Source organism: Hordeum vulgare, chromosome 2H (genome assembly GCF_904849725.1).
Source record: "Hordeum vulgare subsp. vulgare chromosome 2H, MorexV3_pseudomolecules_assembly, whole genome shotgun sequence".
Classification (NCBI taxonomy): Eukaryota; Viridiplantae; Streptophyta; class Magnoliopsida; order Poales; family Poaceae; genus Hordeum; species Hordeum vulgare.
Window position 1 is genome coordinate 524087071 of NC_058519.1, and position 14578 is coordinate 524101648.

A 14578-nucleotide genomic window follows, 5' to 3' on the forward strand; every position below is an offset into this window, starting at 1 on the left:
TTAATAATCCTCCAAAATGTGAAGGGAAAGAAGGATTCCTATAGAAATTTTCAAAGTCAATACTACAATCCAAAGGACCCATAGGAAAATTTTCCTATAGGATTTTATACCTGTGAAATTCCTGCAAATTCTAAACTGGCCCCTCACATACGAAGGGGTATGTTTTAATCTCCACCATTGTTTCGATTAAAAGGGGTGTACTGATACTGAAGTAAACCCCCAAATACAATGCATCCATAATTTATCGTTGGTTTCCAATTGATCAGTGAAATCATGTGTTGAGGAACCTCTTGAACCAGCCGGCGGAGCGCTTGGGGTACCGCTTCCTACCATGGTCGTAGTCCACGAAGTGTAACCCGAAGCGCACCGTGTACCCGCTTGCCCACTCGAAGTTGTCCAACAGAGACCATGCGAAATACCCCTTCACATTCGCCCCATCCCTGCAGTAAAATTAGCGCTATGAACTCTCAGTTGATGTCAGATGTAGAGGCTTGTTTGACATAGTTGGATTGTAAAAGTCAAGGTGCTAGCTCCGACCTGATCGCACTCAGCAGGGCGTCAAGGTGCATGTGGTGGTACTCTATCCTGGCATCGTCCTTGAGGGCTTCCTCGAGTGGTAGGCCCTTGTTGTTGGCTTCATCGACGCCTAAAATATAGAGAGAAGACAAATAATTTTTCAGATAAGTTTCAACCTGGTTGGTCACCATTTTCCAGGGGAGGAAAATGTACTTGCCGTTTTCAGTGATGTAGATGGTAGGATTGCGGTACTTCGCCTTGAGATGAAGTAAAAGATCACGGAACCCTTTAGGGTAGACGTAGAGCCAAGGTGAAGCAGCCTAAATGCACGTCATTTACCTGGTCAACTGAACCACCAGACAAAGGAAGTGGGGAGAAAACTGACGGAAGATTTGCTTGCTGAGCAGTTTTAACATGCTGCCTCTTACCCCCTCTTTTCACACCCCCTCTTTTCACATGAGAGGTAAGAGTATATAATAGACCTAAGCCGTTGATCTTACTAATTAGTGGTCTGATTAACTCTTACCTTCTTAACTCACATGTAAAAAGAAGGGGTAAGAGGGAGCATGTTAAAATTTGCCATGCTTGCTTATGTGGATAAGTTGTAAGTTACCTGACGACCTATGGGGACACCATTTCGAACACCTGACCATAATTGGGCAATGTTAGTAGGTTTTTCTAAAAGGGGATAGTTTCCTTAACATTGTTAGGCTGGCAAACGAGAACAGAGAAGATTGATCATTGACTTAGAGCGATCGGCTCACCGGTGAGATTAGCTTGAGCATCAGTAGAGTAGCTGTTCCTCAGGCCATTTGATGGTGGAAGGATACCCGCATAGTTTGTAGTATAGTAGTTGATTCCAATGAAATCGAATGAACCCTTCACCAATTCAGACTGTTTTTTGGTGAACTGCGGCAGACGGTTTCCGACCAATTCTTTCATGCTCCAGGGGTAGTCTCCTCTGGTGAGCGGGTCCAAAAACCTACAGGGGTTTTATCCTTGGTGACCTGCATTCTCTTCTAGACTTCTAAAATGAAATTATGCAGGAATCACACTTAAGAGAGTTTACCATCCAAGCATGAATTCTATGGCATGTCTCGCCGCGACGACGCTTGATTTTGAACGAGACAAGGGAGTAAACCAGTTTGACACCAAACTTATTCCGATCATCCCTTTCTGCACAGCCTGCATTTCATCGACGTGCAGCATATCAAAAAAGTTCATGGATGAACTGCAACTGCATGATATATATGATGAAGGGTTGGGTCAGTCACCTTATATTTCTGTTTATACAACCTAGCGGCAGCTGCATGAGCAAGTATCTGATGGTGGGCTGCAGTGTACGGCTCCCTTCCTGAATCTCCGGCGCTGCAGTTTCCTTTCTTCCAGGGCGAACACCGGCCCGGCGCAAATACGCCCCTTTCATAACCCGTGACGCAGAAGGACCAGGGCTCGTTGAACGTGATCCAGTGCTTCACCCGATCTCCAAATTCTCTGAAGCAGACTTCAGCATAATCTTTGTAGTCATTTCTGCACCAGTGTCAGTTTGTTATTTTGTAAGTTAACGTATGCAGACCTGTTCCATGATACCAGCTCCATCAGAAATGAACTAGTTTTACAAAGCGTGTAGCCAAGCCTTCTCAGTCTTCGACAACTATTTTGTAAAATCTATGGACTATTAAGGTACATTAGGCGGAAACGCTTCTGTCAGTTTACTCATTTTTCGAGAAAACGCAAGAGGCATTTGCGTTTCTTTGCATTGAAAAGAAGGAGTTCAGGTACAATCGTCCTAGGACACGAATTACATTACGATCAGTGGACATCCCAGGTTTGTGGAATCACAAGCCGGAGGCCAGGTGCCCTGGCGGCCGCCCAAGAACGGGCCTCGTCCTTGATCCTATCTAGAAGCGTATTCATGGATGGTGTTGCATTGTCGAAGACGCAGCTGCATTGTGCTTTTCCTCATGATAAAAATAAGGGTCAATTATCCTTTTGCCCTGAGTGGTGTCCATTTGCTCAGTTTTGCCCTCAGTTGAGGATCGTACTCAGTTTTGCCCTAGTCTGTGTGCAACTACTATGAGGAGGTCAAACGGGCAGTTTTGAGTCCATTCCGTCCGCCGGCGTTAGTGGTAGTGGGTCCGGATCTTACACGTGGGACCGCGTGGACGTGGGTATGGAGCTGACATGTGGGACCGTGCAACAACGTCCCCAAATCAAAGCCAGTGTCGGGCCACTCGACGCCACTCTGTCCCGTCGCCGCCCGGCCGTCCTGCGGCGCCACCAGATTATGTGCGCTGGTTTTCTTTTATTTTTTTGATTTTTTTTATGAATTTGTTTTGTTCATTTGTATTCTCGTCAAACCTAACTTTGACCAACATTTAAAGAAGTCTAAAACATAACTAACCCTGGATCCTTCTTAGTCACTCCAAAATGAAGCTGTGGTGAGGTTTTTGAAAATTTCATGTTCCAAACCCCAAACCACTTCTCTTCACTTCATACGTCAAAAAATTTCATTTGAATATATGTACTTGTTTATCAACTTAAATTGCTAGTACATGACATAAGAAGACTATGTGCGCTCGTTTTTCATTTTTCTGATTTTTTTTGAATTTTTATGCCCATTTGAATTATGGTCAAACCTAATATGCTAAAAAAGAGCTCCAAAGGTAGGGTAAACGGCCTCATTTCTAAGCAAGGTTTTTTTCAACTTTGTCTAAATCAGCCAAATAACTTTCCTACACATATATTCTATATACACAGACTATGTGCGTTGATTCTTCCTTTTTTTTGAATTTGTTTTGCTCATTTGAATTCTGGTCAAACCTAACTTTGACTAAGATTTAAACAAGTCTAAAACATCAAAATGAAAAACTAAGCCTGGATCCTTCTTAGTCATTCCAAAATTAAGCTGTGGTGAGGTATTTGAGGTGTTTGAAATTTTCATGAAAAATATGCTAAAAAAGAGCTCCAAAGGTAGGGTAAACGGCCTCATTTCTAAGCAAGGTTTTTTCCGACCTTGTCTAAATCAGCCAAATAACTTTCCTACACATACATTCTATATATACAGACTATGTGCGCTGGTTTTTCCTTTTTTGAATTTTTTTGAATTGGTTTTGCTCATTTGAATTCTGATCAAACTTAACTTTGACCAAGATTTAAACAAGTTTAAAACATCAAAATGAAAAACTAAGCCTGGATCCTTCTTAGTCACTCCAAAATCGTTAGTATATGACATAAGAAGACTATGTGCGCTGGTTTTTCGTTTTTCTGATATTTTTTTTAATTTTTTAGGCTCATTTGAATTCTGGTCAAACCTAACTTTGATCAACATTTAAACAAGTTTAAAATAAGAAAATGAAAAACTAACCATGGATCCTTCTTAGTCACTCCAAAATGAAGCTGTGGTGAGGTTTTTGAATTTTTCATGTTCATTTCCACAAAACACTTCTCTTCACTTCATACAAGAGAGTTTGAGATACTTGAGATATCACATAAGACACATGGACTTGTCGTTTTAATGTATGTAGACCTTGTTTATCAACTTAAATCGTTAGTATATGACATAAGTTTAATGTATGTAGACCTTGTTTATCAACTTAAATCGTTAGTATATGACATAAGAAGACTATGTGCGCAGGTTTTTCATTTTTCTGATTTTTTTGAATTTTTTATGCCCATTTGAATTCTGATCAAACCTAACTTTGACCAATATTTAAAAAAGTTTAAAACATGAAAATGAAAAACTAACCCTGGATCCTTCTTAGTCACTCCAAAATGAAGCTGTCGTGAGGTTTTTAAATTTTTCATGCTCATTTCCCCAAAACACTTTTCTTCACTTCATACAAGAGAGTTTGAGATATCACATAAGACACATAGACTTGTCATTTAAATGTACGTAGACCTTGTTTATCAACTTAAATCGTTAGTATATGACATAAGAAGACTATGTGCGCTGGTTTTTCATTTTTCTGATCTTTTTTTGAATTTTTTTATGCCCATTTGAATTATGGTCAAACCTAACTTTGACTGCTCCAAACCCCTTCCAAACCCCGCTAACCCTAGCGCTGAACAAGGACCGTCCATCTAACCCTAGCGTCGAACAAAGACCACGATCTGCGGGGAGGAGGAGGGCGATCCGCGAGATACAATCTGATTGGCTGTGCGATTTCCAGGCCTGCATGCGGGGGAGGCGGACGTGGGCATGCATGCGGGGGAGGCGGACGTGGGCATGCATGCGGACGTGGGCATGCATGCGGGGGAGGCGGACGTGGGCATGCATGCGGGGGAGGCGGACGTGGGCATGCATGCGGACGTGGGCATGCATGCGGGGGAGGCGGACGTGGGCATGCATGCGGGGGAGGCGGACGTGGGCATGCATGCGGGGGAGGCGGACGTGGGCATGCATGCGGGGGAGGCGGACGTGGGCATGCATTCGGGGGAGGCGGACGTGGGCATGCATGCACAGGAGGGGTTTCTTCCTCCGCCGCCTTCTTCCTCGACTACTGGCACTGATACCGCCGCCTTCTTCCTCGACTACCACGCCTGCTGACCAGCCGACCGCCTCGCCTGCCGCGGGCTGGCACCGCCGCCTTCATCCTCGACTACCGCGCCCGCTGACCAGTCGGCCGCCTCGCCTGCCGCGCGCTGGCACCGCCGCGTGCAGTAATGCCGCGGTTCGGCCGCTTCGGCTGCCGCATGCATCAATGCCGCGGCTCGACCGACCCCGACGCCTCGCCTACCGTGCGCATTAACGGCGCGGTTCGGCCGCCCGCCGCCTCGCCTGCCCCCGCGGGCTATAAAAGCCGATGTCGGCCCCGTCCCGGCCAGCACAATCCCCTCCTCCTCTCTCTCCCTTCTCGCCACGATCATCTCTGCCGCGGCCGGCATGTCAAGCGAGTCCGACAGCGACGGTGTGGCGCCGGGCAGCGTTTGACCATCCAGCCTGACCATCACCGAGACAGAAGATCTGGCCCGGTTCGAGTTGCCCGTGCCGCCGTCGGCAAAGCTGCCGCGGCCGTGGCGAATCTCCGCCGACGGCCACCCAACCCTCGGTCCACCGGCGTCAAGGGAGGAACTCCGGAGGCCGCCGCCGCTTCTGGACAGGTAAGAACTTCGACGATGTCATCGGGGCGTTCCGGCGCGTCGCTCGTGGTCTCCCCGCCGGAGACATCCCGTGGGAGGCCGGCCCTTCCCGTCGTCGCGCGCCCGCCACCCCCGACCCTTCCCGTCGCCGCGCAGCCGCGTCCACCACCCTCGGCCCTTCCCGTCGCCGCGCATCCGCGCCTGCCGCTGCCGCCCCTCCTGCCTTGCCGGAGGTCCCACTCCTGCCGAAGCAGGCTGCGCTGCACCAGGACGGCGACCCCGACAACACACCTGGGCTGCTGGCGGCGCTGGCACAGTCGGCAGAGGAGGCCGCGCGGGCGGCTGCGGAGGAGGCCTTGGACGAAGCGCGGACCGTGGCGGCGGTGGAGCAGGCCGTGGCGCTGGAGGCGGGAGCGGAGGAGGACGACTGGCTTATGAGCAGCAGCGACGACGGCGGCGATGCCGACGATGATGAGGCGATGCGGCGGTTATCGACCTCACAGACAAGGATTAGATTAGGTTTTTTTATAAAATTTCGTTCAAATCGATGTAATATATCCTAAAAATGAATGGAATTTGAATTGTTCTTTTATAATTTGCTTTATACATTACACCCACGGCTCTTTGCTGGGTCCCACAAGCCACGAGAGCGACGGTATGATCGCGTAGCGCGTCTGTGCCGCCAGGTCCCACCTGTAAGGACCGAGTCAAAACGTTGACCTGATGGAGACGACAGTGTTCACGGAATGAGTCGGTGCGGACAGACTAGGGGCAAAACTGAGCACGATTCATAACTGAGGACAAAACTGAGCACAGAGACACAACTAAGGGCAAAAGGATAATTCTCCCTAAAAATAATATACATTATCCTTTTATAGTTGTTTGTTCACGGCGTTTGTTCACTTACTAATTCAGAAGTTACTTAGACAGAGTTGCATTGTGCTCATGTCTAAAACGTCACACGGAAGAGTTATGTTCTTAGAAGAAAAATAGTGGCTGACTTACATGATATTAGGGCTAAGAAATCCTCCATATTTATCTTCCAATCCCTGTGGAGAATCCCAGTGAAAAAGGGTCACAAATGGCTGCACCCCTGCAGATATTTAAAGATTCCAAATCTTAAGAATCGTCTGATGAAATAAAGAAAGGACTTGATGTTCCATGCAGTTTGATACATCGGATAATAAATCTAATTAAATACTGACGGTAAGGCAGCCTACCTTTGGACAACAGCTCATCGATCAAGTTGTTGTAATACTTGATGCCTTCTCTGTTGACTCCACCTTTCAGAGTTCCATCTGTTATGTATTAAGACATTAAGATCGATGTGAACATATATTGACTAGGAAAAGGGAAGATAATGCAAGATAGTATTCTACTCCCTCCGTTCCTAAATATAATTCTTTTTAGAGATTCCACTACAGACTACATGCGGATGTATGTAGAATTGTAGATATACTTTAGAATGTAGATTCACTCATTTTGCTTCGTATGTAGTCCGTAGTGAAATATCTAAAAAGTATTTTGAAACGGAGGAAGTACTTGGGAACAAAAATGAGAGTGGACAGTGGACATATCCAGTCTGAAAATATCATACCTGGAAGAATTCTTGTCCATGAGATGGAGAACCTGTATGCGTCCATTCCCATATCCTTCATGAGGCGCACATCTTCCTGCATTTTTTGGCAAATTAGGATCAGTGCTACTGCTACCTAGTTTCGTTTTGTTGGATTGGAACTAAAATTCAAAGATCTTGTCACTGTGTGATCTTAATCAACAACTTGAGCATATATTTGTGAAATATCTTAAAGATCCAATGAAAAAGCAAGACATATAAACTATCCCTACCTTGTAGAGATGGTATGAGTCCACTGCCACATCCCCATTGCTTCTGTCAGCGATCTTATCTGCCAAAATTCCTTTTACCTTTATGAGAAAAGGCTACTCTGCTTATTTAATTATATTCATTTTCTTCAAAGGGACATCAGGATTGAACTTCAGTTTGAAATGAAATTAGTTTGCTGGTTATGACACCATTGGTGAATAGAATGGCCTAGTTGTCAGTTGTCAACAATACTACAAATGTGGACACTGAAGTTTGGTTAGATACCCCTTTATCAGATGACGTTTTAGACATTTAAACATGCAGAGTGTCCATCATATAACTTTGACCCTTACTTTCTCGCACAATTATGTTTTAAAATATTTTTCAATTATGATATTGTGGAAATATTTTCGTGAAGAATCTTATAATTTCGGCAAATTTTAGGACAAATTTTAACATGCTCCCTCTTACCCCTTCTTTTTACACGTGAAGTAAGAAGGTAAGAGTTAATCAGACCATTAATTAATGAGATCAACGGCTCAGATCTAATATACACTCTTACCTCTCGTGTGAAAAGATGAGGTAAGAGGGAGCATGTTAAAACTGCTCAATTTTAGCCTGGTCCCTCTTACTTCCCCTTTTAACACCAGAGGTAAGAGCACATGATAGATCTGACTTCTGAGCCATTGATTTGATTAAGTAGTGGTCTGATTAACGAAAATCCAAGTCTGCTCCTGGGCTCATCTGCTCCCGGTCAGAAAAAAAATCAAAACAAATACTAAAAAGATTCATCTGCTTCCTCTGATTAACTCTAACTTCTTTTCTCACATGTGAAAAGATAGGGTAAGAGGAAGCATGTTAAAATTTGCTTAAACACTATGAGCATTTCACGTAGTGAAATAAAAAAGTGTTATTATATAGCTCTCGATCCCCAAAAAATCTTAGATAATGTTCTTAACAAAATATATACAAACATTTTGCTATAAAAAGATATACATGCTGCTTGTAGAAGATGTATATACATGCCTGGGTGCTGGTGAGTGAAGTTGTCCCATATGCTTGGTCCCCTGCCCCCCTCCATTGCACCACCCTCATACTGAATGCACATGAATGTCCAGCAAATTTGTAATAAGACGATGTCAGAACCAAAGTTTTCATAATGTAGATATCGTTAAATAATTGTAAGAGGAGACCAGATCCAGAACGGGAGGTTTCATATAATGTACTCCCTCCATCCCAAAATAACTGCCTCAAGCTTAATACAATTTTGTACTAGAGCTAGTACAAAATTGAGACACTTATTTTGGGACGGAGGGAGTACTAATGTAGAGAGCCAATTGGTCAATCACTGCTGGGTCCAGATCAAGGATCAACTCAAATATGCTGAACTTGAGTATAGTTAATTTTCCCCAACCTTTTACTGTCAATTCATAATTCTAGCCATTTTTTCCTGCTCCATCCATGCATTTCCTATAGCATACCCTGTTTTAACCTTTGAATTGTATTCGTAAGATAGTCCGGCCACGCAGCATCAGCAGATCAGCTCATGGTACAGCCTTCATACTAACAAATGTGTGCTGAACTAAGACAGGAAACCAGCAACCTACGCTATCCATGGATCAATGAAGGAACAGCGAGTGGAAACCTGAATACCTGATAGGACGAGGTGGCCGTCCCAAAGAGGAAGCCCTTGGGGAAGCTCCTCCGGCTTATCGGCCGCCGACCATGGGCGCCGCCGTCGGCGCTGGAAGCGACAACCAGAAGGAGAAGCGGGAGGACGGCCGCCACCACTGCTCTTGCAGCCATGTGGTGTGATAGCAGAGGCTATGTTGCAGCGTCAAAGGCTTCCCTTGGCACCACCTATATACTCGCTCCGTTCCTAAATATAAGACATTTTAGAGATTGTACTATGAACTACATACGAATGTACATAGACATATTTTAAATTATAAATTCATTCATTTTGCTTTGTATGTAGTCTTTTAGTAAAATCTCTAAAAGGTCTTATATTTTGAAACGGAGGGAGTACTATCCATGTTCAGTAGAGAATTCAATCTGGACTAATAATTTCTCCTTCTGAGATGGCATGACAGAGAACCATGTGTGGTGTTTTTTATGTGCTAAAGACCAAGAACACATGATGGCATGTGTTTGTTTTTGGAACTGCTGTCTCTGAGTGGTGATCAGAGTGATAGAGACGACACATGCATCTTACGGAAGATGGCTGGTGTACAATAGTGTTGCTGCGGATCGGTGGCTGTGCTGCTCGTGAACCATGCCCGCGCTGACTGACTCTGCTGTAGGTGGGTCGTCAGCATGTCGCTAGCTACCCACATCAGCAATACAAGACTCTTCCTAGTGTCTCAGTCGTACATTCTGGCCACCCACGTTCCCCATTGGCGCAGCCGCACGCCGTGGTATCTCGGCACCGGCGGTGGCCACGGGAGGTCGTGGAACGCAGGTGCCGCCTGCGTGGGAGGAAGAGGCGTCGACGACGCGAGAGGAGGAAGCACCGTACGTGCGGGATGAGGAGGCGTGGGAGGAGGATGTGCTGCCACAGTGTGGATCCGTCGGCCGAGCGCTGCGGATGGGCGAAGGGAACGGCGGCGACCGGATCCAGCCATCGTCGGCGCCGCGCGGGCGGCGGAGTGTGCATGGGTACGGCGCGCGGCTGGATTGAGCGGCGGGGCGGTGGATTTCTCGACGCGTGGAGGGACGGGAGAGCGATATTTTACACGGCCCGGGGGTGTTACGTATTTTGTGTACGTATTTTGGGCTGTTGACTAGCCTCTCCACGTGTACTTTGACACACAAATCAGCTACCTCCTTCATTGAATTGCTATACACGCGTAAATCACGAGGGTTTTCGCAAAAGACCACGTATTAAAAGAATCACACCTAGTCGGACCGCACCGATTGGCCAGCCCATTACTGTTCCTCCTCAGTCGCTAGCCTGCTTCCCTGTTCCCCATCTCACCTGTCATCACAGTCGAGGTGGGGACCTCATGCGCGCGTGCGGCGACGACAACATGAGCTCATCGTCGGATGCCGAGTCGCCGCCGTCCGCGCCCTTTGGTAGAGGCATGTGCAGCGTCCCTTTCGCCCCGACGCGTCGTCCGCCTGATGCTGACCCCCCCCCCCCCCCCACACACACACACTTTATGGTACGTCGTCGTTGCCCCGCCCTTCTACGGTATATCCTTCCACGCTAGCTCATGGAACGGCTCCGCGGTGGGTTCAATTGCGCTGGTTTGTTGGGGTTTTGATTGTGTCGTCATGGATCGAAGCCACAGGCTTGTAGGGTTTTAGGTACTTCATTTCTCCAAGTAGGGTTTAGTAGTTGCAGCAGTACATTATGATTAGGGTTTCGTGGGTGTGGTTAGTGGGTGAAACAGCAGTGGTGTACTGCAAGACTTGGTAATTTGGCCCAAAAAACTATGCTTTCATATGCATTTTGTTTATCAAATGTCGTCTGTGTTGGGAAACGTTGCATGGGAAATAAAAAAATTCCTACGCACACGCAATACCTATCCATGGTGATGATCATCTACGAGAGGGGAGAGTGAATCTAGCAGAAGCGTATATAACACGGTTGATGTAGTGGAACATCTTCGCGATTCAAATCACAGCCTATCCCGTGATCTCATCACAATCCGTCCCGCGATCCCATCACGATCCATCCTGATCTAGTGTCGAACGGACGGCACCTCTGCGTTCAGCACACGTACAGCTCGATGACGATCCCCGCCTTCTTGATCCAGCAAGAGGGGCGGAGAGGTAGATGAGTTCGCTGGCAGCGTGACGGCGCGCCGGTGATGGTGGTGAACTATTCTTGCAGGGCTTCGCCTAAGTATCGCAGAAATCCGATCTAGAGGAAGAAGTACAAACTAGAGGAGAGGCTTGCACGTGGCTGAAATAGTGTAGGAGGAAGGAGGGACTAGCCTTGAGCACCAAGGGAACCTCCCTTGGGCTCGGCCGAATGAGGAGAGCAGGAGTCCTCCTCCAATCCTACTTGGAGTAGGACTCCTCCCCAAGTTGTCCACCTCTTTTGGGTTTTCCACTTTTTACCTCATGGGCTCTCTTTGGTTGACTAGTCAGCCCACTAAGAGCTATTGCGCCACCATCAAGTCCACGTGGCCCTCTTGGGGAGTGGTGGGCCCACCTGGTGGGCCCCCGGTACCCATTCGCCACTCTCGGTACACTGCCGGCAATGCCCGAAATCCTTCCGAAATCCAAATACCAACTTCCTATATATCAATCTTCGTTTCCGGACCATTCCGGAACTCCTTGTGACGTCCGGGATCTCATCCGGGACTCTGAACAAACCTTCGGTCACCAACACATGTAACTCAACTATACCGAAATGTCACCGAACCTTAAGTGTGTGGACCCTGCGGGTTCGAGAACTATGCAGACATGACCTGAGACACTCTCTGGTCAATATAGAATAGCGGGACTTGGATGTCCATATTGGATCCTACATATTCTACGAAGATATTATCGGTTGAACCTCTATGTCAAGGATTCATATAATCCCGTATACCATTCCCTTTGTCCTTCGGTATGTTACTTGCCCGAGATTCGATCGTCGGGATCTCCATGCCTATTTCAATCTCGTTACCGGCAAGTCTCTTTACTCGTCCCGTAATACGAGATCTCGTGACTAACTCTTTAGTCACATTGCTTGCAAGGCTTGTATGTGATGTTGTATTACCGAGTGGGCCCCGAGATACCTCTCCGTCACACGGAGTGACAAATCCCAGTCTTGATCCATGCCAACCCAACAGACACCTTGTTGGAAATATGCCCTAGAGGCAATAATAAAATGGTTATTATCATATTTCCTTGTTCATGATAATCGTCTATCGTTCATGCCATAATTGTATTAAAAGGAAACAGTAATACATGTGTGAATGAATAGATCACAATGTGTCCCTAGCAAGCCTCTAGTTGGCTCGCTCGTTAGTCAATAGATGATCATGGTTTCCTGATCATGGACATTGGATGTCATTGATAACGGGATCACATCATTGGGAGAATGATGTGGTGGACAAGACCCAATCCTAAGCCTAGCACTAGATCGTATTGTTCGTATGCTAATGCTTTTCTAATGTCAAGTATCTTTTCCTTCGACCGTGAGATTGTGCAACTCCCGGATACCGTAGGAGTGCTTTGGGTGTATCAAACGTCACAACGTAACTGGGTGACTATAAAGGTGCACTACGGGTACCTCCGAAAGTGTCTGTTGGATTGGCACGAATCGAGATCGGGATTTGTCACTCCGTGTGATGGAGAGGTATCTCTGGGCCCACTCGGTAGAACATCATCATGAGCTCAATGTGACTAAGGAGTTAGTCACACGATGACGTGCTATGGAACGAGTAAAGAGACTTACCGGTAACGAGATTGAACAAGGTATAGGTATACCGACGATCGAATCTCGGGCAAGTTCTATACTGACAGACAAAGGGAATCGTATACGGGATTGATTGAATCCTTGACATCGTGGTTCATCCGATGAGATCATCGTGGAGCTAGTGGGAGCCACCATGGGTATCCAGACCCCGCTGATGGTTATTGGCCAGAGAGGTGTCTCGGTCATGTCTGCCTGTCTCCCGAACCCGTAGGGTCTACACACTTAAGGTTCGATGACGCTAGGGTTATAGGGAATTGTTGTACGTGATTACCGAAAGTTGTTCGGAGTCCCGGATGAGATCCCGAACGTCACGAGGAGCTCCGGAATGGTCCGGAGGTAAAGATTGATATATAGGACGGATGGTTTCGGACACCGGAAGTGTTTCGGGCATCACCGGTAACGTACCGGGACCACCGGGACCACCGGAGGACCACCGAAGGGGGGTGACGACCCCGGGAGGCTATATGGGCTAAGTGCGGAAGGGAACCAGCCCCTAAGTGGGCTGGTGCGCCCCCCACCCAGCCCATGTGCACCAAAAAAAGGGGGAGAGGGGGGAACCCTAACTTAGGTGGGCCTTAGGCCCACCAGAGGGGTGCGCCACCCCCTCCTCCCCATCTGGCCGCCACACCCCCCATCTGGGAGGGCTGCCGCACCCCCTAGGGTGGGAACCCTAGGGGTGGCACCCCCTCTCCCCTTCCCCTATATATAGTGGGCACTTTTGGCCTTTGGAGGACACAATTTTCCCTCTCCCTCGGCGCAGCCCTGCACTTCTTCCTCCTCCTCTCTGCCGGTGCTTGGCGAAGCCCTGCCGGGAGACCTCGTCTCTCCATCAACACCACGCCGTCGTGTTGCTGGTCTTCTTCCCCAACCTCTCCCTCCTCCTTTCTAGATCAAGGTGCGGGAGACGTCACCGGGCTGCACGTGTGTTGAACGCGGAGGTGCCGTCGTTCGGCACTAGATCGGAATCGCTGCGAGTACGACTCCATCAACCGCGTTCTAGCAACGCTTCCGCTTAGCGATCTTCAAAGGTATGAAGATGCTCTTACCCCTCTCTCGTTGCTGGTCTCTCCATAGGAAGATCTGAACATGCGTAGGAAAATTTTGAATTTATGCTACGTTACCCAACAGTGGCATCCGAGCCAGGTTTTCTATGCGTAGATTCTATGCACGAGTAGAACACAAAAGTTGTGGGCGATGGTTTGTCAATTTGCTTGCCGTTACTAGTATTATTCTTTTCTGGCGGTATTGCAGGATGAAGCGGCCCGGACCGACCTTACACGTACGCTTACGTGAGACTGGTTCCACCGACAGACATGCACATCGTGCATAAAGGTGGCTAGCGGGTGTCTGTCTCTCCTACTCTAGTCGGATTGGATTTGATGAAAAGGGTCCTTATGAAGGGTAAATAGCTTTGGCATATCATCGTTGTGGCTGTCACGTAGGTAAGAAGGCGTTCTTGCTAGAAACCCAAATCAGCCACGTAAAACTTGCAACAACAATTAGAGGACGTCTAACTTGTTTTTGCAGGGTTTGACATGTGATGTGATATGGCCAAAGTTGTGATGTTGCATGTATGATGTATGAGATGATCATGTTATTGTAATAGGTTTCATGACTTGCATGTCGATGAGTATGACAACCGGCAGGAGCCATAGGAGTTGTCTTAATTTATTGTATGAGATGCAACGCCATGTGCTTACTACTTTTACTTCATTGCTAACGGTTAGCCATAGTAGTAG

General features: G+C 47.3%; 1 protein-coding gene across 2 annotated transcripts; it reads right to left on the reverse strand.

Moving 5' to 3' along the window:
- On the reverse strand, positions 1 to 9267 carry LOC123426991 (beta-glucosidase 12-like). Of its 2 annotated transcripts, XM_045110915.1 has the most exons (13): positions 9077 to 9266; positions 8450 to 8519; positions 7447 to 7505; positions 7196 to 7271; positions 6819 to 6896; positions 6604 to 6691; positions 1791 to 2046; positions 1586 to 1701; positions 1281 to 1498; positions 1130 to 1161; positions 734 to 836; positions 538 to 646; positions 1 to 440 (listed from the first exon to the last, which is right to left on the reverse strand). In XM_045110915.1, the coding sequence occupies exons 1-13, from the start codon at positions 9227 to 9229 to the stop codon at positions 272 to 274; spliced, it is 1527 nt and encodes a 508-aa protein (XP_044966850.1). In that variant the 5' UTR covers positions 9230 to 9266; the 3' UTR covers positions 1 to 271. The 2 variants fall into 2 exon arrangements, with proteins under 2 accessions (XP_044966850.1, XP_044966849.1); XM_045110914.1 differs by having other exon boundaries at positions 538 to 836; positions 9077 to 9267.
- Positions 9268 to 14578: the final 5311 nt, after the last annotated feature.